Source organism: Sebastes umbrosus, chromosome 19, assembly GCF_015220745.1.
Source record: "Sebastes umbrosus isolate fSebUmb1 chromosome 19, fSebUmb1.pri, whole genome shotgun sequence".
NCBI classification, from domain to species: domain Eukaryota; kingdom Metazoa; phylum Chordata; class Actinopteri; order Perciformes; family Sebastidae; genus Sebastes; species Sebastes umbrosus.
The window spans coordinates 23749360-23776532 of record NC_051287.1 but is presented as its reverse complement, the minus strand read 5'-3'; the positions used below and the strand labels follow the sequence as shown (position 1 = coordinate 23776532).

The 27173-nt window shown below is 39.7% G+C and overlaps 1 protein-coding gene and 2 long non-coding RNA genes across 4 annotated transcripts in view; 2 read left to right on the top strand and 1 right to left on the bottom strand.

Moving 5' to 3' along the window:
• LOC119478316 (astrotactin-2-like) overlaps positions 1-27173 on the top strand; it is a 624157-nt gene that overhangs the window by 210441 nt on the left and 386543 nt on the right. Inside the window, exon 1 of one of the 2 annotated variants that reach the window (XM_037752983.1) lies at positions 19403-20115. The exons of the other annotated variant lie outside the window; for it this stretch is intronic. Coding sequence (XP_037608911.1) covers positions 19596-20115 — 520 coding nt within the window. The 5' untranslated portion in view covers positions 19403-19595. Of the gene's footprint in view, positions 1-19402; positions 20116-27173 lie in introns of those variants that run through there. 2 annotated transcript variants of the gene reach the window in all.
• LOC119478326 lies at positions 462-16281 on the top strand. The gene is made up of 3 exons (XR_005204427.1): positions 462-472; positions 7789-7794; positions 15996-16281. It is a non-coding gene; the product is annotated as an uncharacterized LOC119478326 (long non-coding RNA).
• LOC119478325 lies at positions 3646-16968 on the bottom strand. The gene is made up of 3 exons (XR_005204426.1): positions 16626-16968; positions 14612-14617; positions 3646-3656 (listed from the first exon to the last, which is right to left on the bottom strand). It is a non-coding gene; the product is annotated as an uncharacterized LOC119478325 (long non-coding RNA).

Genomic DNA, 27173 nt, shown 5'->3' with positions numbered 1-27173 from the left:
TTGCAGCTATAGGTGAAACATTGTGATTGACAGGTAGGTAGTTGCGGAGCCGGAGGCTCTGGAGATGTAACTTTAAATTTCCATAACCGTCAGGAGTCTGTGTCAATTTGATCATAAACGTATTTATAAAGATATTATGGTTAGTTGTTAGTTAACTCCGCCAAGGTCAAAGGCCTAGTAAGGAGGTTATGTTTTAATTTTTTTTGGGGACAATCGTACTCGGGCAGCTTGGCGGAGGGGTCTGCGCTCTCCTAGTGCCACTCTAGTTGTCTTTGTAGCCCAACAGCTACAGTGGTGCTAATGTAGCAGCCAGTTGGCTCACGCTAACAAGCTGTTGCCGTGCTCAGCTCGTGAGGACTTCAATACGGCAGCTCAAGCCCCCCCCCGATCACTACTAAGCAGACTCTGGCTCCAAATGACGTCCCAGTGGGAGGAAGTGGAGATGCGTCGTCCATCTTTATATACAGTCTATGTTATAAACTAAGGCTTAATGTTAAAATGCATTACTGAAAAGAGGAGTATTCTCTTTTAGGTATACCTTCCAACAACAGCTACTGTATCCAATCATGTTCCACTGAGGCTGTGATCCCCCCCCCCACAAAAAAAAATAACAACTTCCAGGCACAAATTTAGTCACGGCATTAATTATCAGTGGCTCTAATTGCATTCTCTGTCCATCTAATTAGTTTGAAGGCACCGATTTTACAGCAGTCAATGTGTGGGAGGGGTCATGTCAGGAACTGCAAATTAGGTCTGGGGTCTTGCTGATGAGCCGGGGGCATCGGAGCTGATACCAGAGTGCACCGTGACCAGATGAAAGAGATACAGTAGCGCTCTAATAATCTCTGCTGCCTGCAACATTAGTAACTCAGGTCCGTCCCCTCCTGCTCCTCCTCCTCTTCTTCCTCCTCTTCCTCCTCCTCCACCTTTTGAAATCCTGTACAGTACTTTCTGTTTCTGTATCAGGTCAAGAGGACCAGTTACATAAGCTGACACTGAAGGTATGACATGCATTGTTGATAGCTGAGCTCAGTTCGCAGTGAGACGTGGTTCTCAGGGGACGTGCTTCTGGGGCATGATACTAATTTTAACTGCATACTTTTCTCTCTTTGGAATATGTGTAACAGAAAGGTTAATACGGAAGGGTGGCGTGGTGATGTGAGATATGAAATATAGCAATTTTCAGTGAACAAAATGTGCATTCTGTTTGGATCTCTAATGACTTAAACACATGTTTTGTACAACATTCTGCTGAAATGGCAAATTTTCTGTTTGTATAACTCATGGCTATTTTTCCTTTTAATTGCTCAATAGGGCAATTATTAAGAATAATGTTTTGTTTTTTTTCTCCCGTGGCTCTGACTACTGATCCCAAGAAAACCAAGATTCACATGCACTACTAAAAAAAATATATATATATATATATATATATATAAAAAATAAAAAAAATCCATCCCTAAATTGTGATTAAAGGTAAGGTTGTGATCTTGAGAAACCAGCAAGAGTACGCTAGATTTAAAAAAATAATCCAACCGAAAAATCCAGCTCAGTATTGCCAACTCTTTTCCAATGAATAATAGCGAACGACACTAGCTCCAAAAGTTCCTAAATCTAACGAGAAAGTGGCCGGGTCGGCAACACTGACAGCCCGTCCCTTCAGGCCTCCCTCCAAAGCCACTCCCCCAAAAAGTTATCATTACGAATGTAAACATATCATAATGAACGTGAACGGCGAACATAACTATTGTTGGTACTCACAGCTGTCAAGCTCACAGCTTGTGGAAGACTTAGGTGACACGCAATGAGTGCACAGAGGCAGGCAGGTAGGTAGAAAGACAGCCCGACCAAATCATTACATTTGGGCTGAATGAAATAATTGGACGGGTTTATTACAGTCCTGCGACATCCACAGATACAAGATTTTTTTCTTCTTCTTTTTTTGTCAGAACATTTGATTTAATGATTGCTGTCGGGATGCAATAATAATTTCAACCGATATTATTTTTAAAAAAATTCTAAAATCTTCACCAACCCTGCCTTTAAGTCGGTTTTAGAACATAGTTAAAGAAAAATCCACACATGTATTACAGATTATATAGCAACAGATCACACAGTTGGATAAAAATACTGTCATTTTTTTATTTATTTTTATTTGGTTGATTTAAACAAAACATAACTTAAATTTAAAGCAGCAGTGGGTAGAATTGGAGCAAATATGATTAAAAAAAATTTTTTTTTTATAAAACGGTCACTTTACCCTGACAGTAATGCATGAGACAGGTAATCTGAAAAAAATGATATGCCTCTGAGTCCTCCGGTGTCCTCCGGTAATCCGATATTGATTCATTTTGATCAGCACTGCCTATAGTTTGACCGTTTGATCGGAGTTCACAAGTGATTGACAGCTGCCTCCGTTGAATGAACAGCCAATAGGAACGCTCTCTCTCTCTCTGAAATGACCTGTGATTGGTCAAAGATTCCCGTCACAGGCTAGATCAGAACACTTGAATTACAATATGCTGAAAAGGTTATTATGGGATTTTTGCCCAATGATGCCAAAAACATTCTGCCTACTGCAGGTTTAATTGGCGACTAGCAGACATATCTAAATGGTAAGAGGTAGTTAGCATCTTTTATATTTTTATGTTAGCTTTTTAGCTTGTTTTAACTGGCAGTGGCACAGTGTTGGTGGTGAAACATACAACAATATCTAGTGGGATTTTTTGGGAAGATAGTGAAAGGAAGCTCCAGGGGTCCAGTTTACAACCAAATACTGCACACTCTGCTGTCCAAACTTTCACTATGCTAATGCAAACTCTCGCTCTGTGTGCTGACAAGTTCGCTCTGTGCTGGAGGTTTCAGGTTTCTTTTTCCGGTGTTGTTTCGAAGGCTGTTTTCTCTGTCAATATGTGTTGGCATTATCAGACAGAGATTGGCTTTCGAATTTGTGAAAATCTAGTTTGCCTTGGGGGTACGTTTGAATTTCAGATTTTAGGGAAGTGCACTGACATCTCCCCCTTCGTTAGAGGAATGTGAAAACACCTCTCTAGTGACAAACTTTGTATAGTCAGTATAGTCAAGGTCAGACATTTTAGGGGACATAAAAATAAGAAAAACACATTTTTTGAGTGGTAAGGATCTTTAAGACCTGAGGGGACTGTAACTGTGTTAACAGATTTTAAATGATGCGCTTGGGACACATTTGCTGTTTTATGGGCTACTTTGTCATATGCAAATAAAACTGACTTTGAGTTTGACTTGATTTTTTAGTTTCTCCATACAAACATAAGTGCTGGCCCACCTTTTCATCCAGAAAACCAACCCTAATAATAATAAGAGTCTTAAAATCCACCGGAGGCCAGAACAGGGAAGCAGGAATTGATCTTTCTATAATCTCTGTTCTTTGTTCTAGTTTGGAGTCGGGCTTCATCTTTCTGTAGAATCAAACTGTAACAGAGGGCTGCAGTTCTCAAATCAGGGAACAAAACACATGTTTTAAGAGAAGCTATCAGCTAATATAAAGTGAAGATGTAGTCAAAATTGAGTTCGGCAAAACCAAATGGGTAAAGCAGCAGTAGGCAGAATGTTTTTTCATTGGGCAAAAAAATCCATAATAACCTTTCAGCATATTGTAATTCAAGTGTTCTGGGAGAAAACTAGACTTCTGCACCTCCTCACGGCTCTGTTCTCAGGCATTAGAAAATCGAGCCTGTGACGGGAGACTTTGACCAATCACAGGTCATTTCAGAGAGAGAGAGAGCGTTCCTATTGGCTGTCCTCTGGCTGGTGGATAGGCTTGGTATTTCTTCAACTGATCTCAACATGGCTGCCGGGTCACAAGATGTTTCTGAAAACATTTGAGTAACAGAATATTGATTCATATTTGATCAGCGCTGCCTAGTTTGACCATTTGATCGTAGTGCGCGAGTGATTGACAGCCGGCTCATAGACGGAAGCTGGACGGCAGACTCCAGATCAGCTCTGACTGGTTGTTTTCCTCCGGTCTGTGAAATCTTGTAGATGCCATTAGGAGCACCGGAGGACAACAGAGGACACCGGAGGACACAGAGGCACATGATTTCTTTCAGATTACCTGTCTCATGCACTATACTGTCAGGATATAGTGACCGTTTTATAAAAAAAAATACTTTTTTTAATCATATTTGCTCCAATTCTACCCGCAACTGCTTTAAATCAGTGTTGACAGAAAGAGGTTGACATTATACTGTATATATATATCCAACAATTCTGCCAGCTAAGTTTTACAAGTCTATGCTACAAAATTTCGAAAGCACAATGAACAGTAATGGACAAAAAAGTAAATAATAGAGGAAGTGGAAGCACATAGATACAGAGGCGACGGAGACTAGTCGATTACAATGTTGAAATTACCCACGGCAACACTGAAATTAGTTTTGACACCATTTTTTAATAACTTTTACAGACTTTGCACCGTCCTGTACTCGTTGTTTTTGTTTCGCAATTATAATATATCCAATAAACAACTATTGATTAAAAAAGAAAAAATAATAACTATTTGGTTGAGAAAAAAATAGATTTCTCTTTAAACTCTCAGAAGAAATTTCTGCAGTATAGAGTCCAAGTGCACCAGTTTAAATGCTGTAATGAAACATGCCTGGGGGGGGTGAGGAATATATTGCACTATATATTACACTGCTCTTAATGCTGGTGACAGATGGATTGGGTAGGAACGGAGGGAGGAGAGCTAAAGGTAACTGCAGTGAGCGAGGCCAGAGTAATGAGAGTAAGGCCATGCTTGTGACCTTGCCTGACTGTCCCACCTACCCCGTCCGTCACCGGCGGGGACTAACGGATGGGTGAGTCAGTGGGCCAGGATGTGGATGGTAAACAGTGGTGACAGCTGACCTGGCAGCCCTCAATGGGGATGATGGAAGATGATATGAACAAGGGGTTGGGGTCATCCAGAGGTAGATTGCCTTACACTCGGAGTCTGTCAGAGAGCCACGGACCTGTCGATGAGGAGGGAGACATGCATGGCCCTGAATGACAACAGTGACAGTCCATGGCTCCACACAGAGACATGAATCAGCTCTATGGCTCCACTGCAGCGGGCATAAAATACCAGTGGATAGAGGCTAGGACTGGTCTCTTGCTGTCTTCACAAAAAAAATGTTGATAGTTTCAGCAGGAGGTTCAGACACAAACTTAAAAAAGTGCCAAGTGCATACCTATTCACATAACAGAGCTGTCCATGTAACATACAACTGCTGTTTGCCGCACTTAAAACTACAGCACACACCAACCCTGCATTCACTTAAAGGTCCCATATTATAAAAAAAGTGAGATTTTCATGTTTTCTTTTATTATAAAGCAGGTTTAAGTCCTATATAAATACTGTGAAAGTATCGAAACGCTCAATCCACAGGGAAATACACACAGCACATATTCAGAAACTCTGCATTTGAAACAAGCTGTCAGGATTTCTGTCCATTTGTGATGTCACAAATATACAATATTTAGACCCTTTACACAGTTTTAAACGTAAACGTTCTAAATGTGTCCCAGTTTATTCCTGGTTACAGTGTATGTGAATGTCATCAGCTGACAGGAAGTGCACATGGACTCAAGCTGTTGACTAGCAACGCAATTCTGTTGCAATTCCGTTGCAATTCCATCGCAATTCCGTTGAAAATGGGCTAAAACGGAGCGTTTAAGACAGACGGTAAATACAGGTATATTCAGGCCGATAGTATGAGGAAAATAAAGTTGTTTTTTTTAACTTTACAGCATGTAAACATGTTCTAGTAGAAACATAAAATACAAATATGAACCTGAAAATGAGCATAATATGGGACCTTTAATGTTACATGCTTTAACTGATTCAAGGACTTTTAGTTGACCTCGGTCTGAAATTAGCACCCACCAAATGCAGGTAAACTGTTGGCAGCGGCGGGTAAAATCATCAGTCTGTCTGCCACTTTGACGGACAGGGAAAACACTAGTGATGGAAATTGAGAATCGGTTTTTAGTTGTCCGATTTCTTGGAATTGTATAACTCTGTGATTATCGATTTGTTTTATCGATGCTTTCCGATATAATGCCATACGCATGCTGTATTGTGTATCATGGAACGGAGCCATGGCGGAGAGAAAAAAAATAAGCGTGGCGCTTATGAACCTGAGGGGACGCTCCCCTATGATAATGCTACATCGTGAACAACAAATCTGTGTTGAAATCGTCAGAAAGAGAGCTAGCAACGTTAGCTGTTAGCAGCTGGTGAGCAGCACAGTCCTACTTGGCTAAATAACGGAGCTAACAGCTAAAAAAGTGGGCGAAGGTATATTATGACGTTATCATGATATGTGCAAATGTAATCTTGCCGAGAAACTTGAATAAATACACTTGTTTGAAGGAGATACATTTCAAAAGTGGCGGATACAATTTTTAAGTGTCTGCCACAGTGGCAGGCCGTGAAAAAAGTGAAATTCAGACCCTGTTTGACCTTATCAGTTATCAGTGGTGGAAGAAGTACTCCGATTTTTTACTTCAGTATAAGTACTCTATTACAAGTAAAAGTCATTCATTTAAAATCTTACTTAAGTAGAAGTACAAGTATTATAATCAAAATGTAATTAATGTAGCAAAAGTACAAGTACTTGTTTTGCGACATATATTATATATTACATCAGTTGTTTAGTTCCGTGGCTCCAAACCCTGGGATCAGACTCCACAGGGTCACCAAATAAATCAGAGGGGTTGTGAGATGATAAATCGCGTAGAAATTAAAAAAAAATAAAGTTCTGCTCCACAAATTTTCATTAACACTTTGGACTTTTCTCTAATCTTTGATTTTTGAAATTCAAATAGTTTTTAAATTCAATTATTTGAAAACTTTTGGGGGGGCAAACTAGGGCAGCCACTGGTTTAATTTTAAACAAATTGTGTTTATAAAACTTATATGTTTTTTTTTTTTGTAACTGGTAACTATATCTGTCAAATAAATGTACTGGAGTAGAGGTAAAAGTAGCATAAAATGGGATTACTCAATTAAAGTACACATACCTCAAAATTGTACTTAAGTACAGTACTTGAGTAAAAGTACTTACTTACCTTCCATCGCTGTCTATTGATAACAGTGAACATATTTAACTACATTAACCAAGAGAATGAAATATACATAACCTGAAAGTTTTTGAACTTTCCTTTTTTTCATGTGATAAAACTTATTTCCGGAGAGCTTATGGGTCCTCATTTTGTGTCGGGTTTTTTTCTGCCTCAGTCAGTGGGAGAGCTGTCTCCAATGTTACAGTGAAATAAATAGTAAATTCTCGTGTCCTCTGTGGAAGGACAAGAACAAACCACATGTTTCCGTGAACAAAATGCTGATGCTGCTGTAAAAAAAAACTCACTAACCTAACTTTCCCTGAGATGTTCACTCAGTGAAAGGAATCGGCAGATTAAACCGAAACACTCCTAATTACATCCCAACACACTTATCTTTCTTGATTTCATAAATTTTTACTAGTGCTGATGGAAGCCATTTTGAAGAACCGTGAAAATCTGTCAAGGTCCAGCCCCCACATGTGTTACATCACTCGACAAATTGGGGAAACAGATTTGAAGTCTCTTTACTTTGAACTAAAAGGACTTATCAGTACCCTGCTGTACACATTTTGTTGGAATGTGTGCTCAGCACCCACTAAACCAATTTGTTAGGTGGCGTTTTCTGTGTGCTTATGTGTGTTTTGCGGGTGCGTGCGGTTGTGTGTTTGTCCTCCAGGTGTAACCCAGTTTCTAATTGAGGAGCTCTTTGTTTACACCTGCAGAACTGGGGCAGTCTCCAGATAACTTAAACTAATCAATTAACAAAGATAGCACAGGGGAAACACTGCCAGTGCAGCGCACAGCTCTCATGACTGTTTTTTACTCAGACCAACTCATGAAGAGCAAGCTAAATAAAACAAGTTGTAAGTGTAGCTTCATGAATTCCATGATTTAATGGCAGTACTTTTTTTAGTCATGCCAAGTGGCATGGCTCTATGAATGGAAATATCGGTCGGTCGGTCGGTCGGTCAGTCCACCACCTCGGTCCAGATTGTAAAATCCCAACAACTATCAGATGGATTGCAATGAAATTTGGTACAAATATCCTCGGTGCGCAGAGGATGAATCCTAATGACTTTGGTGATCACCTGACTTTTTCTCCAGCGCCAACATGAGATTCATATTTGTGTCTTGACTCAACTCTTGGATGGACGTCCATGAAATTTGGTACACAGACTGTGATCTTATTCACATTTGTGATACTTTAAGATTTCATCTAGCGCCATCATCAGGTCAATATTTCGTCACATATTTGTCAAGTACTTTGGTTTATGACCAAATACCATAGACTGGATATAAGAAGTGGATGTAGTCACCGTAACGTCACCCATTGGTTTGTGAACTGCTGTTTTGAAGCCTCGAGTTCGGCATTTTGGCTATCGCCTATTTGTTTTTTTTGCAACCAGAAGTGATACTGAATAAGAATTTTTTTATGCGACCGATATGTTATGATTAACTTTCATGAACACCAAATTGAAAAACAAGTCCTCACTCAGCCAGCAGCTATTGATCCAGGTTCAACAGGCCATCCAACAGACCATTGATCTGAGCCGCATCTCCTCTCATTGGTCATCATCACAAGAGGCACTGACACTTTAGAAAAAAAAAGAAAGAGAGTCTTAATGAGACACTTAGTCTCATATTCAACCTATAGGATGAAGAAACATGAACATTTTGTCCGTCACAATCTTGGATTTGGCCGTCGCCAAGTTGGTTATTTGCAACCAGAGGTGACGCGAGAGGGGACCTAAGATATTTTTAGGCAACCGTATTTAGGCAATATGCTTATTTACTCAAACGTAGGCAGCACAACTGTAGTAAGTAAGAGTACAGTTGTTGTGGGTCAGATTCCATGGCTCCAACCATAGGCTGTATATAAGAAGTAGTCACCGTGACGTCACCCATTGCTTTGTAGACTACGGTTTTGAAGCCTCGAATTTGGCATTTTGGCCGTCGCCATCTTGTTTTTTTTTGGAACTACATTTGAGACGAGAGGGTGGAGCTAAGTACAACCGAACGCGCCCAAGGTGTTACAATTAACTTTCATGAACTGAAAACACACTGTGAAAGTGTTAAAGTTGTAAGACGAAAACACGGACAACTCCCAGACCGGACAACGCCGTGGTAGAGACCTGTCAATCACAAGGTAGCTACGCCCTAAAGCATCCCCTGCTTTATGGTCTATTCGACTCTAAATGGGACCATAATTTACGAAATGAACATCATGCTGTATTGAAGAAGACTTAAAACTAGTGATTGAGACCATAAACTCATGTTTACAATGTTTACTGAGGTAATAAATCAAGTGAGAAGTAGGCTCATTTTCTCAAAAACTTCTACACAATCTGACTTATTTTTGCAACCAGAGGAGTCGCCCCCTGCTGGCTATTAGAAAGAATGCAAGTTTAGGGCACTTCAGCGATTGCTTCACTTTTCAGACCTGGAGGTTGCCCACTGCCAAATACATGAAAAAAACTGATGATCCTCATCCTCAGCTGCACTTTGTGTATAGTGCTAACTAGCAATTGTTAGCATGCTAACACGTTAACTAAAATGATGAACATGGTACAAATTATACCTACTCCGAATCAGCATCTTAGCATTGTCATTGCAAGCATGTTAGCATGCTGACATTAACATTGAGCTCAAAGTACAACTGTACCTACATACAGCCTCATAGAGCAGTTAGCACTGCCGAAGACATTTAGTCTTGTTTATATTTGGACCAAAGTTTAAAAAAACAAAAAAACGTTTTGGGGTTAGCATATTTAATCTGCATTAACAAAATTCTGACTGTTTCAGCTGTATAACAATTGAGAAATAAAAGGTTGAGTCCTGCTGTACTAGCTTTTCATATTCATATATGAAATCTCATCACGCTCAGTCCACAAAGCTCACGCTGACTGTCCACATTAGAATAAATATATCCCACACCCACAACATTTATGCTCTTTCCCGTGGCACCCATGGGATCTCTATCCCATTGCAGCCTTCTAACCTGTATCTATAGTAGATATTAGAAACTCTGGTGGGAGTTGCTTGCAAAAAAATATGCACGGATCATTAAGCTGTTAGTGCCGCACACCCACTCATTTATGCACATTTATAGAGTGATCTGTATATCCACAGCTGGCCTTTGCACAGGTCCACTTAAAGATTTGGAGCTTTACTGAATATGATTTTAAATAATGGATGAGGGAGTGGAAAGCACTATTCATTTTCATTCCAAATTTGCTTCTCTTGTCTGGGGATTTAGACTATCACGATAGAACCTTTAGGCGAGGGCTTGGTACACATCCCAAGTCTAGTATTAACACCTAAGGAAATAGCAAAAAGTCAGACTTTTCAATCATTTGTTGACATCAAACAACACTTTACCAGTCTGGCTGAAGGAAGTGGGAGAGGGAAAAGGTCAGGTCCTTCGCTCATTATGCCACAGAAATCTGTTTAACCATCTCTGGTGCGGGGGACGTTAGCTTGTTGTCTATCAAATTCAATTTCGAGAGAGTCAGAGCCGGCCACGGCGTTCAGGTCGAAGCAATTTCCTGAGCAATAAATCTCATATAACCAACCATTGCTCTCCATCAGCTAATAACAATTGCAATTTTCCTTTCCATACCCTTGTTTAAGTTGCTACTTGCAGCTCTCCGCCACCTCGCCGAACACACTGACATCAATCAATCCTATCTGATGTCTTGTTACTGTTTGCCCATTAAAGACAGACAGTGTTCAATCAAATCCATCAGTGGAAGAGGTCATGTCTGCGAAACAAACGGCATATGCGCCTTGGACCCACGCTAGATCTATGCACGGTGTCAGCACTTTCACCAGGAGGACAGTGATGCTTGTCAGATTTGCCCTTTGGGATAATCTTTGTAGCCAACTATTCTATCAGGAAATCATTATGACAGACTGAATAAAATGTCAAATTAACACAGAATGGGAAAGGGGAGATAGTTGTACTATAGGGGTGGTGGATGTGGCGATGGCTTAGATGGGCTCACTTTGACATTAGCCCTTTAAAGTATGGATTAAACACTGCAGCCACAGAACTTAAACCATGATTTAAAGGATACCAGTTAGCTTCCAACTGCATGCATACTTAGGTGTCACTGGCAAGATAAATAGGGTAGCTATCCAAAGCTAACCAAAGACAGCAAACACAAATTGATGAAACGTTTGACTAGCCAGTTAAAAGAAGTGGTCTATATGATTCTACAAAAAACAAAAATACATTATATCTGCAAAAAGTGCATTATGGTTCTAGGGCCGGTTCTAGCTCTTTTGGTGCCCTAGGCCAGGGGTCAGTAACCTTTACTATCAAAAGAGCCATTTTAGGCAAAGAAAAAAAAAAAAAATCTGTCTGGAGCCGCAAAACATTTGAGCATTGTGATGAAGGTAACACAGTTTATAGTATAAGTATATAGTATATAAGTGCAAATGTACTACGGAGTATTAGGACCACATATAGGGAAAAAAACAATCTGAGATTTCCAGAATAAAGTCATAATATTCCGAGAAAAAAGTAGTAACATTACGAGAATAAAGTTGTAATATTACTAGAATAAAGTCATAACTTAACGAGAAAAAAAGAAGATAACACCTAAAATTACTACTTTATAATATTATTCTAGTAATGTTACTACTTTTTTCTCATTAACTCGTTAACTTTATTCTCATACTATTAGGACTTTTATTCACGCAAAGTTATGACTTCATTCTCGTAATATTACGACTTTTTTCTCGTTAAGTTATGACTTTATTCTCGTAATGTTACTACTTTTTTCTCGTTAAGTAATGACTTTATTCTCGTAATGTTACTACTTTTTTCTCGTAATATTATGACATTATTCTGGAAATCTCTGATTTTTTTTCCCTCAATGTGGCCCTCATACTCCGTAGTACATTTGCACTTATATACTATATACTTCTACCATAAACTGTGTTACCTTCATCACAATGCTCAAATGTTTTGCTGCTCCAGAGAGATTTTTTTTTTTCTTTGCCTTAAATGGCTCTTTTGATAGTACTGGGTGCTGACCCCTGGGCTATGTGATATTCTAAATGGTGGAAATAAAAAAAAAAGAGAAAATACAGTATTTTATTTGTATTGAATTTGACATGACATTGATTTGAGGTCGATTTAAACAGATAAAAGGACAGAGACTGGGTTTGAATGTTTCAGCGCCACGGAGAGAGAGACAGAGTCGTTGAGCAAATTCACATGAGGCTCATCTCATTTGTCTTCATTCATTGCATCTTTGTTTATCCTACTTTCCCTCTGTTGCTCGTGCCTGAGTTCCTCCCACTGCACACAAGAGACGCGAGCAAAAGATGGGAAGAAATAGATGTAGCGCGTCTTTGCCTCTCAAGCGTCAAGAGTAAAGTTGGTGACTTGTGACGGTTGCACAGCTTGGTCAGCTGTCAACTGTGTGTTTTGTGGCATCTTTTGATGCCTATACAGATTATGGGATGCGCTGCCCAAATAATAAGGGGTGCAATGTTCACTTTTGTAGAGATATTTTTAGATGTGCTGCCCTTGACATGACTAAACAGAACATGAAAAAGCCACTGCATATTGTCCCTTAAAATAAACTGTTTGATACGCCCAAGTAAAAAGTGAATATAGTGTACATCTGGGGTTTGCGGGTCTTTAAGCTAGCTTGAAGTGCCAATGTCAATGAGGTTTTCCCGTCGCTCTGGCTCAGTTTTGTCTCAGTTGTTTGAGCTCAGATGTTTTTTTCGTGTGATTTCATTTCACAAAAATACAAATAAGTAGGAATAGCAATACAACAACAACAAAACAATAAACTGAAATTGAGAAAATAGTATAGTAATATAATAAAGCTAGTAGTAAGTGATAACCCCGTTTGAGGTGGTGGTGATGAATTATGGGATACACTTTGAATCCAATAGCTCTGACTACTGCTTCACACCAGTAGTAGGGTAAGTGTGACTCAAGTGGGGTTGAGTGTATTGGCTGCTGCCCTTTTTACTCATGCCACAGGAGAGTGAATGTGCCTTACCGACAGGCTTACTACTACATGACCCTTTAAAGGGGACATAACATGCTCATCTTTAGGTTCATACTTGTATTTTGGGTTTCTACTCGAACATGTTTATATGCTTTAATGTTCAAAAAACACATTATTTTTCTCATATTGTCTGTCTGAATACACCTGTATTCACCCTCTATCAGAAACGCTCCATTTTAGCGCATTTCAACGGAATGACAACGTAATTGCGTTGCTAGGAAACAGCTTGGGTCCATGTTTACTTCCTGTCAGCTGATGTCATTCACATACACCGCAACAGGAAATAAACTGGGACACATTTAGAATGTTTACGTTTAAAACTGTGAAATTGTCTAAATATTGTAGATTTGTGACATCACAAAGTGTACAAAAATCCTGACGGCTTGTTTCAAACACACAGTTTCTGAATACGGGCTGTGTGTATTCATCTGTGGATTGAGCGTTTTGATACTTTCACAGTATTTATATATGAAAATCTCACTTTTTACAACATGGGACCTTTAAGCAACTATATTCCTAAAAAACAGGTTTGTGACAAAAATTGTTTTTGGTAGACATTATTTACTTTTCTTTAAAAAAGTTTCAGCAAAAAGGCATTCCTTTCTACTCACTGTGGTTCGAGCTAAGCTGTGTTAAGTCACTGGAAGAGAGCAGGCACATTCAGTGGACCACTCGGCAGCAAAACTGACGTGGGTAAATGAATGTAGTAGAGTATCAGAATCAGTGGCGTACGTGAACACTGCATGCTATACTTTATCAAGTCACTGTGTTACCAAGGGGTTACACTCATGATCTGGGAAAAGAATGCTTCCTTAGTTTTTTTTTTGAAGGAACACGCATGTGCCTACTTATTACGTGGACTAGTATGTGCACTAAAGTGCTCAAGACTAGAGTGTGGGTACAGGGACAGACCCTGTGGGTGAATGCTTCTGCACTATGGAGAAAAACACCCTCAGAGAGTGTGTGAATATTTCAGCACCATGGACAGAGACAGAGAGAGAGAGGCTGGTGCTGTGGCAACTTGGAGTAAGCAGTATGTTCACACCAGAAAAGTGACAAATAATAAGTATACACAAAGATGTCGGTATGCATAAACAATTTTATGATTTGTTTTTGTGTGTTGATGGACATTCTTGTCCCTCGGTGCAATACACAAAGGAAATGATGGGGCTGCTCACAGCTGGGGAAAAAATAAAACAAGTTGTTCTTAGTGGCGAGAAAGCTTCAGGAAGGTCTTAGGAAGCTACCGTTCTTTTATTAAAGGTGTTAAATTCGAAATTCAGAGCATTTTCTATTGCCTCCACCCGTCTTTCAGCATGGTGGCGGCCGAGCTGGTGGCTCGCAGCTAACAGCGCTAACAGTGCAAACAACAGCAGCTAACATTTTCATGGTTTATTTGATAGGAACGAATACAATGTACATAAACAACTTAAAAACGGCTATCTAATGCAAGTATCATAATGCTTAGAGCGGATGCTAATTTGCAGCACCTGTCCCTAGAAGGGCTTTTTGTGAAAGTAAGAGATTAAAACAGGAATGAGTACAGGAAAAAATAAATAAATACAATAAAGCACACATTTAAAACATTATATTTAAAAACTAGACATGAGTACAGGTTTGTCGTTGAATTAAACAGGATTTGGTAGCTTTCTTAAAAGTGGTATAGTTTGCAGCAGATTTCAAGTGATCAGGTAGCGAGTTCCAAGACTTTGTTCCTTTCACAGAAAAAGCTGTCTGAGGAAAAGATGTTCTGCAGAATTGAACTTTACAATTGCCACTTGAAGCTGCTCTAGTGGATCTGCTACAGCTCTGTAGTCTCATGATGTATTTGCAGAAAGGCAGAGGAGCAAGTCCGTTCAAACATTTAAAAACAAGCTTTACATATTGAAAATCAATAAAGTTTGCAAAACTTAACATCTTATATTTACTCAAAATGCGGCAATGATGGTACCTTATTTGCTTTTTGTCCAAGATTTTCAAGGCCCTGTTGTAAAGACACTCTATGGATTTTACTACAGACTGGTTAGCCTGGGACCAGGCAGCCAAACCATAGGACAGATGTGAGTTGAGATCATTGAGTTTAGAAACAGCAATGCACAGTCAAATGTCAAGCAATTTCTTATCATCCTAAAACAGCTAAGGTTAGCCTTTATCGTTTTAAAAATCTTGTTAGCATGACTTTTAAAGTTTAACTGATAATCTAAAATTATCCCTAAATACTTTACCTCTGTTACGTGTTCACTACACACCCAAAAGTCACATAGTGACGTCTCTCTCTCTCTAAAGCTACGATGCCATTGTGTTTCTTACTGGGATGAACTCACACCAGCAACCGGTCTCACTTGTTCTTTCTCTTCCCGGCTACTTCTTCATTACATTGTGCCTTGTATTTTGACCCTCTTGCCTTTGGCCCTTATTTAATATCTGATTTATTTTTATTATCGCACTCCATTTGTGAAGTTTGATTCAAGGTTTAGTGTCTCTCTTTGCAGAGCTTAAATTACACACACACACACACACACACACAGATTTATAAAGAAATTTAAAACGACATGAGAAGAAAAATAAAACCGTTCTGCATTTTGAACCTTGGATTCCTGCCTCATCTATGGCTCTCTTAAACAGACTCAGCCTGCCCACTAGCCATTAGATTTAGAACCTAACATCCAAAATGATAAAGAAAAGATATCAAAAAGCTGATATGAAGCTATAACATTCAAAGGTGAATTGACCATTGTTGGCGTTGACTTTGCGGTCACGAGCGAAGGTTTACTTATATTAAGGCTGAGGCTTTTGAACAGCCTGTCTTCTTTCGGTTGTCAAATACTTTTGGCTTTTTAAGCATTAACGGACCAGTGCGTAACATTTGGGGAGATCTCTTAGGAGAAATATAATTTAATATTCACAACTATGTTTTCATTAGTGTATAATCAAATGAAACAAAGAATTGTTGTGTTTTCCTTAGCTTAGAATGAGCCCGTCATATCTACATGGGGAGCATGTCCTCTTCACCACCCAATTTGACTGTTATTAGGCCATTAAATAGGCGCTATCAGTCGCTATGAGCACCATAGATGTGGGTCAGTAGGGGCCTACTATGCCTACTATGAAGTGAAAGGGAAACTTAAAAGCAACACGTTCTAACATGTTATAAAACTGAATGAAATGTCACCTTTTGAACACAAACAAAAAGGCTTCTTTGGGTTTAGGCAACAAAACTACAACTTCTTTAGGTTTAGGCAACAAAACTACAACTTCTTTAGGTTTATGTAACAAAACTACAACTTATTTAGGTTTAGGCAAGAAAATTACGACTTATGTAGGTTTAGGCAACAAAAAATACTTGGTTAAGTTTAGGGAAAAACATTGTGTTTTGGGTAAAATAACTACAAACACAACTACACATAGTTAGACATGGAATGCAAACTCCAGTCTCCTGGGTGTAAGTCATGTGGGTTGTGTCCTATCCATCATCCCTGACCTCCACCCAATATGGAGTTTCACATACTACAGTGCCTGACTTCCGCTGGTGCTCCTGTCATAATTACTACGGTCACTAGAGGTCGCTGTCGTGTTCTTTTATACCTTCTTTTGGTGATCTACCATGTGAATAGATGATAGAGCCTACTAGTGGGTGTAGTAGTTCCCTACTGACCCACATCTATGGGGCTTATAGCGACTGATAACGCCTATTTAATAGCCTGACAACAGTCTAACCGTCTGTCTTCACGGAGTTCGCCATGTTGCTCTGCCATGTTTCTACAGTAGCCCTGAACAGCCAAACCAAACAATGGCTATAGCGAGAATCTTTCACGTTTTTACGTTACCTGAATGCTACCGTAGTTCTCTGACACGCTGGTGAAACTGGGGTAACCGTTGCTCCTAAAGTAGTGTTATTATGGTAAGAATGGCCTCTGAGCGAAGAGAACGGCGCTACTACGGTTTTGCACACAGCGGCTCACATTACCGCAGTCTTGGAAAGGGAGGAGTGAGTGGAGGGGTACTCAGTTGGTTGCAATCTGCAACCACACCACTAGATGCCACCAAATCCTGCACACTGTCCCTTTAAGTGAAGAATAATTTGTACAGACTGCCTTTAATTAAGTATTTTTTTTAATATTCATTTTAAAAACTTTATCTGTAACATATTTATATTATTAAATTCAGATGATTTGTAGTAGTTTGTTTATAGTAAACCATTGTATCTCTTTGTAGAACACCTTATGATTTTGCTATGAAAATTACTCACTTTCATTTCTGCTGCAGTTACCTGAGGTGATATTTTTCAGGATAGGATGAAATGTACTTTATTCTAAACTGGGTTCTTTCAGGTGAAACTGCACATTCAGTTGAAGTAGTAGACTAGGATGTAACTTTTATATTTGCAAGAGCTGGAACAAGATGTGTTTCAACAGTGCATGAGTTGACAGATGCATGAAAACCCTTTGGGGGTATCAATAGTAGTACTTATGCATTTGATTTCCTTTTTATAGCCTGCTGTTTATTATTTATCAAAGACAATATAGTGTGTTAAACATTAATCTTTTTTTGTTTTAGTGCCTTAGGCTGTCGGCTTTAGGTATTGACTTAAACTGGTTTAAACAAAAACACATATTTTATATGCTTTTGAAATATTAAAGATATACTTGGAGTGAGACTGTTTTGTTAACTGCTGTTTGCAAGTTCAAGAATGAACTTTTGATGTGAACTTTGAAGTCAACCTCGATGAGAAGTCCTTAAAATGCTTAGGAAAAACAAAAAAACAATACGAACAGCTGCAGTCATCTGGCAAACACCACGTGCTGATGGAGACCATGTGATATTCAAAAGCACCAACAACTATTAAATTGGACATTGAGGTGATGTTGTGGTGTTACTGTCTGTTTGGCAGCTGTCAAGAAGGACCTTTGAACCTCAACATTGGAGTCAACATGTATGAGAAGTCCTTAAAATGCTTAGAAAACAATCACCTGGCAAACACCATGTTCTGATGAAGACCATGTGCTATGATCAAAAGCTCCTGAACAACTAAAAAATAGGGCCTTGAGTTGATGTTGTTTTGTTACTGGCTGTTTCCAATGTCAATAATGAACTTTGAACCTCAACATTGGAGTCAACAGAAATGAGAAATGTTTAGAAAATAAATTTATTATGATTTATTATGTCCCAGTACCTAGTATGTCAAATGCAGTATGCCAAAAATACCAGGATGTCCTACTACATCTGGTCGCATTTTGCAGTATGCCAGCCAGCATGCTTTTCTGGCTGTTCTGACTCACAATCCTCTGCGAAGTGGATGTATGAGCAAGAGGGTCAAAGTTCAAGGCGCAATGTTATTAAGGAGTAGTATGTCCCAATTGTATGTGGAAAGTAACCAAGTACATTTACTCAAGTACTGTACTTGAGTTCAATTTTGAGGTACATGTACCTGACTTGAGTATATCTTCATATGTATACTTACTCCACTGCATTTCAGAGGCAAATATTGTACTTTTTTACTCCACTAAATGTATTTGATACATTTAGTTACTTTACAGATTCAGATTTTGAATACAAATGCAATTAACAAATAACTAAATAATATATTATAAAAGATTAAACCTTTACCAGCTACAACTTTAAAGTGATATGTAGGCTAATATATTGATGATAATATAATAATAATAATATGCAAAAGTATATTATTATATTATATATTATAAGTATTTATTTCTCTGAGCACTGCTAATCCACGTTGACTCCAAAGTTGAAGTTCAAAGTTCATTCTTCAACTTGCAAACAGCAGATGACGAAACAACCTCCCCCCAAAGAATATCTTTAATATATAAAAGCATATCAGATATGTGTTTTCGTTATTTTTGTTTAACCTTCCTGTTGTCTTGGCTTCACATTTATCCTATTTTTAACTTCATTATATCATAAATATTGATTTCTTTCATCAAATAGCCCCCAAAATAACACAAATCGTTCCCTACTATGGTCTTTGTAAAAGAAAAATAATAATGACCGTACTTTTGTTGAATTGTGGGTATTTTATTCAAATTTATAGCATAAATGGGCCATTCTGCATAATGCTACTTTTGGTACTTTAAGTATATTTTGATGCTAATACTTTACCTCTTTTTTCAATTTTTTAATGCAAGAGAGTTTTTTTTTAAAATATATTTATTCAAATAAACGAAGCAACGCGACAGAAAAAGCCTCCATAATGAGACTTTAAAACAGCTGACTCCACCTCACGTCTTGTCTTTACAAGCACACACGTGCTCCTCCGTGTCTAATTGATTAGTTGTCCCGCGCTGTGTGAAACACCCAGATGGATGTGCGCGCGGAGCCCAGATCTGTCATCCTCACTCTACCTGTGCTGCCGCCTCCTGGACGGACGCGACTCCTTACCAGCGACTACAGTACTATAAGTGAACGGACAGCTTATGAGCCCCACTCAAAGCGAGAGCACCACACACGGGGAGCGGGATGGCGAGGATACCTCCGCTGCTGCTGCCGCTACCGCTGCCGCTGCACCTCCACCTCCAGCACCTCCTTCTCGCGGTTCTTCTCCTGTTAGCAGGCACCTCGTCGACGGTCCGAGCAAACCGAGGAGGGGCTGCGACGTCGCCCGGCGAGGAGCGGGACAAAGAGAGCAACGCGGAGGCGCCGTGTGAGGTGAAAACCGTGACCGTGTCTACCCTGCCTGTGCTCCGGGAGAACGAGTTCAGCTTCACCGGCGGAGCCTCCGGGAGCTTGGTTGGAGGAGGAGGAGGAGGAGGAGGAGGAGGAGGCGGAGGAGGGGGAGCTGCTGGAGCCGCTGCTGCTGCTGCTGGAGCAGGTGGAGGAGGAACTGGTGGTGGAGTTGGAGGTGGTGGAGGAGGAACTGGAGGAGGAGCAGGAGGAGGGGGGGAATCCCGACTCCTGTTATTCGTTAGAACAGACCTACCTGGGCGAATTTCCGTAATGGATGATCTTGACAACACCGCTCTCCCCTACTTCACACTCGGTAAGAACTGCTGTGTTTTCCCCCTTCCACTGTGTGATAACCAGTACACGTTTGTGCGCATAGGGACCATGCACACTACAGCTATACATTCCCAAAATCATGCACTCATACACTTGGCGTTTTGATCACCTGTCCTGTTTCCATCACCTTGTTTTTGGATGCCATAGTAACTATAATGTTGTCAACCAATAATCCAAGTAAAAAAGGTGATAGTCTATAGATTCCCCCTTGTGTTGCTTCCGCATGGGATACAAACTTAACTACAGCTCGTTTCCTTCCATTTCCTTCCTCTCCTTCTTCTTTCCTCTGCCCTCTCTTTCTTTCTTTCCCTATTTTGTGGTTAAATATGATTATGACTTTGGATTTCATGCACACCCCTAAGCATGGTGCCCCAATCAAGGAAGGCAATTTGGCCCTGCGAATATGCATGAAATTGGTATTTTATTCTCACTTGAGCACATAATTCATATAGCACACACGTGCATCATCGCTTGGTGGTAGAAGTTTAACTGAATAAAATACCGGGCTAGAGTTTGCAACATTTGGCCATGGTACTGTAGGTTTTAAAGGAACCTATACATCCCCTTTTTTTAGTGTGTTTAGTCACAGATAACTGAGTGGACAGGTCATGTGAAGTTCTCAGTGAATGAGTAGCGCCCCTGATTGGATAATCATAGAGGACATATATTGTGGGGATGTTTTTCTACCTTGCACCAACCACAAAACAGATATTTGCTTTGCAAGATGAGCAGAGTATGCATGAAGGGAACTTGCTTACCTTGCTTTCTCCATATTTTTCACTTATGTCAGAAAGATGGATGTTCTTATACTTGTTCCTTTTGTTGTGCAAGCAGAGCGACTGTTTTTTATGTTGTTGGTAGAAGTGCAGAGTGTGTGGTGGCACTCTAATGTTTGTTAATGCAATGAGCCCACACAGTGTGGACCCTTATTTGCAAAATGATGTATGTTTTCCAGTTCCCAATCAGTTCAGGGGCAACTGTATTAGCTCAGTATGATGGAGAACCTGTTATATGCCAAATACAAGACCCGGTGGAGGTCGTTGATGTGGGTACTGAGAAAATCCATGTCTCATTACGACAGTTTTCGGACTCTGGCTTTGCTATCTTCTTTTTTTTTTTTTCCCCTCTCAGTTTCGTTCTCTGTTATGAAGAGTGCCGAGTAAACTGGCTGCGCGAGGCAAAGGCAGGCAGGAAAGCAGGCTGGCTGGCTGAGGGCTGGAGCATTAAGCTAGTAAATCACTTTCTATTCTCATTAAGGACAGCCGTTGACTGGTGAGAAAGGCCTCTCTGTCCTTCCAGTCAGCCAGCTAGCAAATTTGCTGCTTCGCTCTTCCAGTGCATGACTGCATGCTGTGGAGGGAGGAGGAGGAGGAAGAGGGGAAAAAAGAAGGGCTTTCATATTTTCAGTGCAAGCGTGTTCGCTCATGCTGTTGACCACATTGCGAAACTGAATGGCCGCTTCTAGTGTAGTTGTATGCTCGATAAATCCTGATGTTTTCACTACAAAACTGACATTTATGACATTGAATATTATTGGTGTGAGAAAATATCAAGTCGCGCAACATTATGTTTTGTGGTACTGTATTGATTCTCAAAAAAACATTGATTTTTTTTAATAATTTGTAATTTTTTTTACTCAGATTTTATGCATATGGAGGTGTGTTCTTTATACTATGACTTTTTTCTAAAATTAGATTACACAATTGCAATAAAAACCTTGCTTACCGTATCGCAATATATTGAATCGTAACCCCTGTATCATATGTATCATATCGCCAGATTCTCGCCAATAGACAGCCCTAAATAGTAGGGCTGGAATGATACACTTATATCCCGATTCAATACTATCACGATACTTGGGTGCCGATTCGATATGCATTGTAATTTTTTAAGTATTTGGATCCTACAAGTATTGCGATTCAATATTACAATTTTTGGTAACTTTTTTTTAACGCTAGACCATGGGGAAAAAGTTGAATCATTCACTTCTAGAGACTTTTACTTTGGAGAATATTTAAATTAATAGATTAAAATGTTTGATTTTCAGCATGTATGCAGTCAGATATGGTACTTTCTTTTTAATTTTTAAGGGACATGTAATGTTTTATACTTCTGGTGAATATAATCCAATCAATCTTATTTCCATATATGTATTTTGTATATACAGTTCCCTATGTTAACACTTTATTTTGAAAACCGGACCTAGTCACACACAGTGCATACTTCCGCTAAATTTGCCAAGTCTATCGCTAGCACTTACCATTAGCTCTGTTCTCTTTAAATATCCATCGTCCGCTCCATCAGGCCGTTTAAATGCATTTAACAAAAATCGCGTTACATGGGTGAATCAAATCTTTTTTCCCCCACCACATTCATACCAAGAGGAAATACAACAGTATGTTTATTTTTTTAAATAATATAGTCTAATATTTTCGTTTAATATATGTGTTGTCTAACTTGTCAACCAGGAAACCTAGTTTTCCATTGGAAGCTGTGGTAAAAACTCCTGCTGGGCGATGTTAAACCCTCATATTATTATAATTGTGCTAAGATCCTCTCTAACACAAGAGTCCAAGGCGGAAGTTGACATTTTGGTGTCACCTGTGTTTTCCTTGTACTATTCAGTATTCAACACCATAACGCATCAGGTCATCTTTGACAGCAGCTTTTCTCCTGATGGATGTATTAGTGGCAGAGTTGTGCTTGTGAGCTGAAATGTTGTGCCCCAGCATCATAAAAATACACTGTTGATTCAGTAGGATGAAATGAGCAAATTGAATTTCATAGACTGTGAATTTTTATGATCAGAATTTCATTTGATGTTCTACCTTATTAGTTTTCTCCTGTTAAAATTGTGATTTTTGGTGCTGCAGGACGCTACAATAGCCTCATCAAATACGCAGTCAGATACATATTATATGGGCTTAGGCATGGGTAGTGTCATTTTTGTATTTCTTCCTTTGTTCGCGTTATGTTCTTATACCCGCTGAACATTATATAGGACTGTATAGAGTCTATTAAATTGAGGCAGCCACCCACCAACCACTCTATACTGTTCTTTCAATGTCTGATGTTCTGAAGCTTTCAGGAATCTGTTAACATCATTGCCTGTAGAGAAAAAAAAAGAAGAAAAACAGACGAACAACACAGCAAAATGCTGCCTTCAATAACGTAATCTGAACTAAAGAACAGAGAATCGTTGCAAATAATGTAAACATCTCACGGTAACAGATTCTAACTGAAAATTGTATCAAACTAATTTTCTCACTGACTCTGATGCCAGAGAGTAAACACACTGAAGTTAGCGTCTCTCTTGAGGCACCTGCTTGCTTGCACATTTTGACCTCCCGTGCTTAAGGTAACTGTCATTTTTATTTTACAAAAATATTTTTTTTAATATGTGCTCACTATTTTTTCTTTACCATGCACTACTATTGCCTCATCAGTCAGTGTTTACTGATGTGCTTACACTTGACTGAAGTGTAAAGGTGCAAACCACGTGTTGGTGTATGTTACACCTCCTCCCAGTAGCTGTTCTTTTCCCTTTTATATATATATTTATAACAACATTCACCAACCATTAGTGCCACACAATTAATCAAATATTAATCGCGATCACGATTTTGGCTTCCTAAAATTAATTGAACATGATCAACTGCGATGTTGACGTTTAAAATGCGTGCTCCGTTTTGACTTCGCTTTTTGGGAGCTACTATGCCCATAGACATAGTATATCAGAAGTGGACCTAGTCACCGTGACGTCACCAATTGGTTTGTGGACTACCGTTTTGAAACCTTGAATTCGGCATTTTGGCTGTCACCATCTTGGTTTTTGGTCTTTCGCCATCTTGATTTTAAACCTTTGCATCTTGATTGTAAGCCGTCGCCATCTTGGTTTTAGGCCGTCGCCATCTTGGTTTTAGGCTGTCGCCATCTAGGTATTTGGCTGACGCCATCTTGGTTTTTGGCCGTCGCCATCTGGTTTTAAGCCGTCGCCATCTTGGTTTTAAACTGTCACCATCTTGGTTTTTGGCCGTCACCAGTCTTATTTTGATATAAAATTTGTACATTAGCAGAAACTTAGCTCAACATGGAAGTGGAAGCAGTGCTTTGTTTATTTAAATGTGAAAGTGCAATAAAAGTATTTCTTCCCTAAAATCAATAAATAATTGTGATTTCAATATTGATCAAAATCATCATGATTATCATTTTGGCCTTAATCGTGCAGGCCTACTAACCACTTTTTGAAAAATAATACCAGAGAGATTTCAAAATGCCGTGGCGTACCTTGTTAGCCAAATGCCATCCGAACCATAATGAGCACGGTCTTCTGTCTGTTTCTTCGATTCTGTCAGATGTCCCGATTGTTTTGTCGAACGAAACGTCAGAGGTTAGGGGAAGGTGGGGAAAAGGACAGCAAGTCCCCTTTCCCACCGTGGCCTGCTGCCTGCTCGGCTTTGATTTATTACCTCAAGTGTCACGGAGAATGGATGAGCAGAAAGGGCAATGCAGAGGAAATGTACCTTCCCCTCCCCCGTTTCTTGTTTTGCTTTCTTTCCTTCCATGAAAAATAAAAAAAAATAAAGCAAACAGTGAGAGAAATCAATGCATTCAATAAGCACACGGCCTATGTGGCATCCTTACTTTTGGTAAAAAGCACTGGCTTTGCTGATATGTTTGTTTTTTGTGTGGGTGTATTTCAGTATGTTGGAGGTTCTGAGTTTAAGCCACATTCAAGGGATTAAGTGTTTAACTTTTCAGCATCAGGGCTTTCCTTTTCCTTCCCTAGTGCCTCTACTGTTCCACCATCACTTTAAAAAAAAAAAAAAAAAGTATTTTTAATGCATTTGTACTGAAGCCTAATGCAACTTTTGCAGCATCACACTTAGAAATTCTAGGGAGAGATGCTGCTACGCTTTGTCACACGAGATAATTTTCCTTGCTCATTTTAAGTGATGTGAGACTGGGTGGAAATCGATATGTTTAGCAACATGGCTGACTCGGTGAACACCTCATTAGGAGTTCACCTTTCTCTAAACCTTCAGGCACTTAGCGCAGGAGCGAGAACAGTCGAACTTCTCCCCTGTCCTTCTCCATCGTCTCTATCCATCGAATTGGACAAAATCTTTTAATTTTCCACCACATCTTTGCCCTTTTTTCTGCGCATCTTATCGAGCTCTTGCTTGCCAACCAGCCCTTTCCTCTCTCTCTCTCTCTCTCTCTCTCTCTTTCTCTCTCTCTCTCTCCCTCTCCGTCTCCCCTTTCCCCTCTCCGCCTCGCTGTATCTCTCTAAGCAGGAGTTGAAGCAAACCCTGCTTGCTTAGAGATGGGAGATTAAAAGCAACACTGGTAAAGTGAAAAAAAAAAGAAAAGAATGCCTGCTCCAGAGCACTCTGTTCCCTGTGGCACAGAACATGTACACACTGCACTACATCTCAATCGTATGTCAGGGGGTTGAGCTTAGCACTGCAGGACAAGCACTGAGGAGTGGGGGGGAAAGGTCAACAGGGAGAGATGGGAGTTATTACATGGTGTGGAGCTGAGATGGAGGTGTGAGTTTTTGTCAAAGAAATTTTAGCATAGCACTTAAGTCTTGAATGGAGTGTAGTCGGGGAATACTACAAACAAGCTCATCCAACTGATATACCGAGGGTGTAAAGAGAACGCGATAGAGAATAGGATCCATGGTGGAGCTTGTGCAGGCCATCAAATGGTCTATTTGTCATCATTTGACCTGCTATAATAGACCTATAGGAAGCTGTCTCTTTAAGATGAATGCTCTAGTACAGGCAGTCTCGTCTGTAGTAGGAATTCTGTTTCTAACGACACTCTGTACATGTAATGCCCTACTCCTACCTCAGTGTTTCCACTGTCATGTTTGTTAAAGGGGACCTATTATGCTTATTTTCAGGTGCATACATGAATTTGGAGGTTCCTACTTGAACATGTTTGCATTAGGGCTGTCAAAGTTAATGTGATAATAACGCTTTAACGCAAATTTGTTTTAACGCAACTAATTTCTTTAACGTATTAACATAATCGATATTCCAAAGGTTGTAGCGGGCTTTTAAGGCTAGAGAGAATATACTGGTATCATATAAACTAAGGAATCCATCGGTACCAACCATGTCATACTAGCTTGTCGTGAAGGAAGCTCAATAACACTCCAAACCCACACTAAATTTTGGCGAGGTAAAACTGGCATGGCCATTTTCCAAGAGGTCCGTTGAGCTCTGACCTCAAGATATGTGAATGAAAATGGGTTCTATGGGTACCCACGAGTCTCCCCCTTTACAGACATGCCCACCTTATGGTAATCACATGCAATTTTGGGCAAGTCATAGTCAAGTCAGCACACTGACACACTGACAGCTGTTGTTGCCTGTTGGGCTGCCATGTTATGATTTGAGCATATTGTTTATGCTAAATGCAGTACCTGTGAGGGTTTCTGGACAATATTTGTTATTGTTTTGTGTTGTTAATTGATTCCCAATGATACATGTATACATACATTTGCATAAAGCAAGCATATTTACCCACTCCCATGCTGATAAGAGCAGTATGCCAAACTAGCCGCTAGGCAAAGTATGTTACTTGGTAACATCACCACGTTACGGAAGAAAAGGCGGGACTTCAAGCGAGGCGTTCAGGAACACTGTTTCTGTGGGGGAAAGTAACTCCCATTGGCGTGGATTTTGGGCTTCGTAACTTTGCAGACCTTTCACACGCACAAAAAAACTATATAACACACTAAAGGAAAGGGAAAAATAACAAAAGCAAAATAGTTCCTCTTTAATATACAGCAAAATGGCAGCTCTGCATTTAGCTTTGATCATTGCATTGTGTTCTGGCTGGCTAGCCCAGCTGACCTTCACCTGCTGTGAGTCAGAAACGTCGTACATGAGGTTGGCTGCAGTTTCCAGATGATTTCCAGATATTATCTTTTATATTACAATGTGTGTTTTACAATTTGTCATAAATAACTTAGAAGTAGTGTTATCGGTTATGGATGTAATTAAACGGCCAAGTCCATTTGTA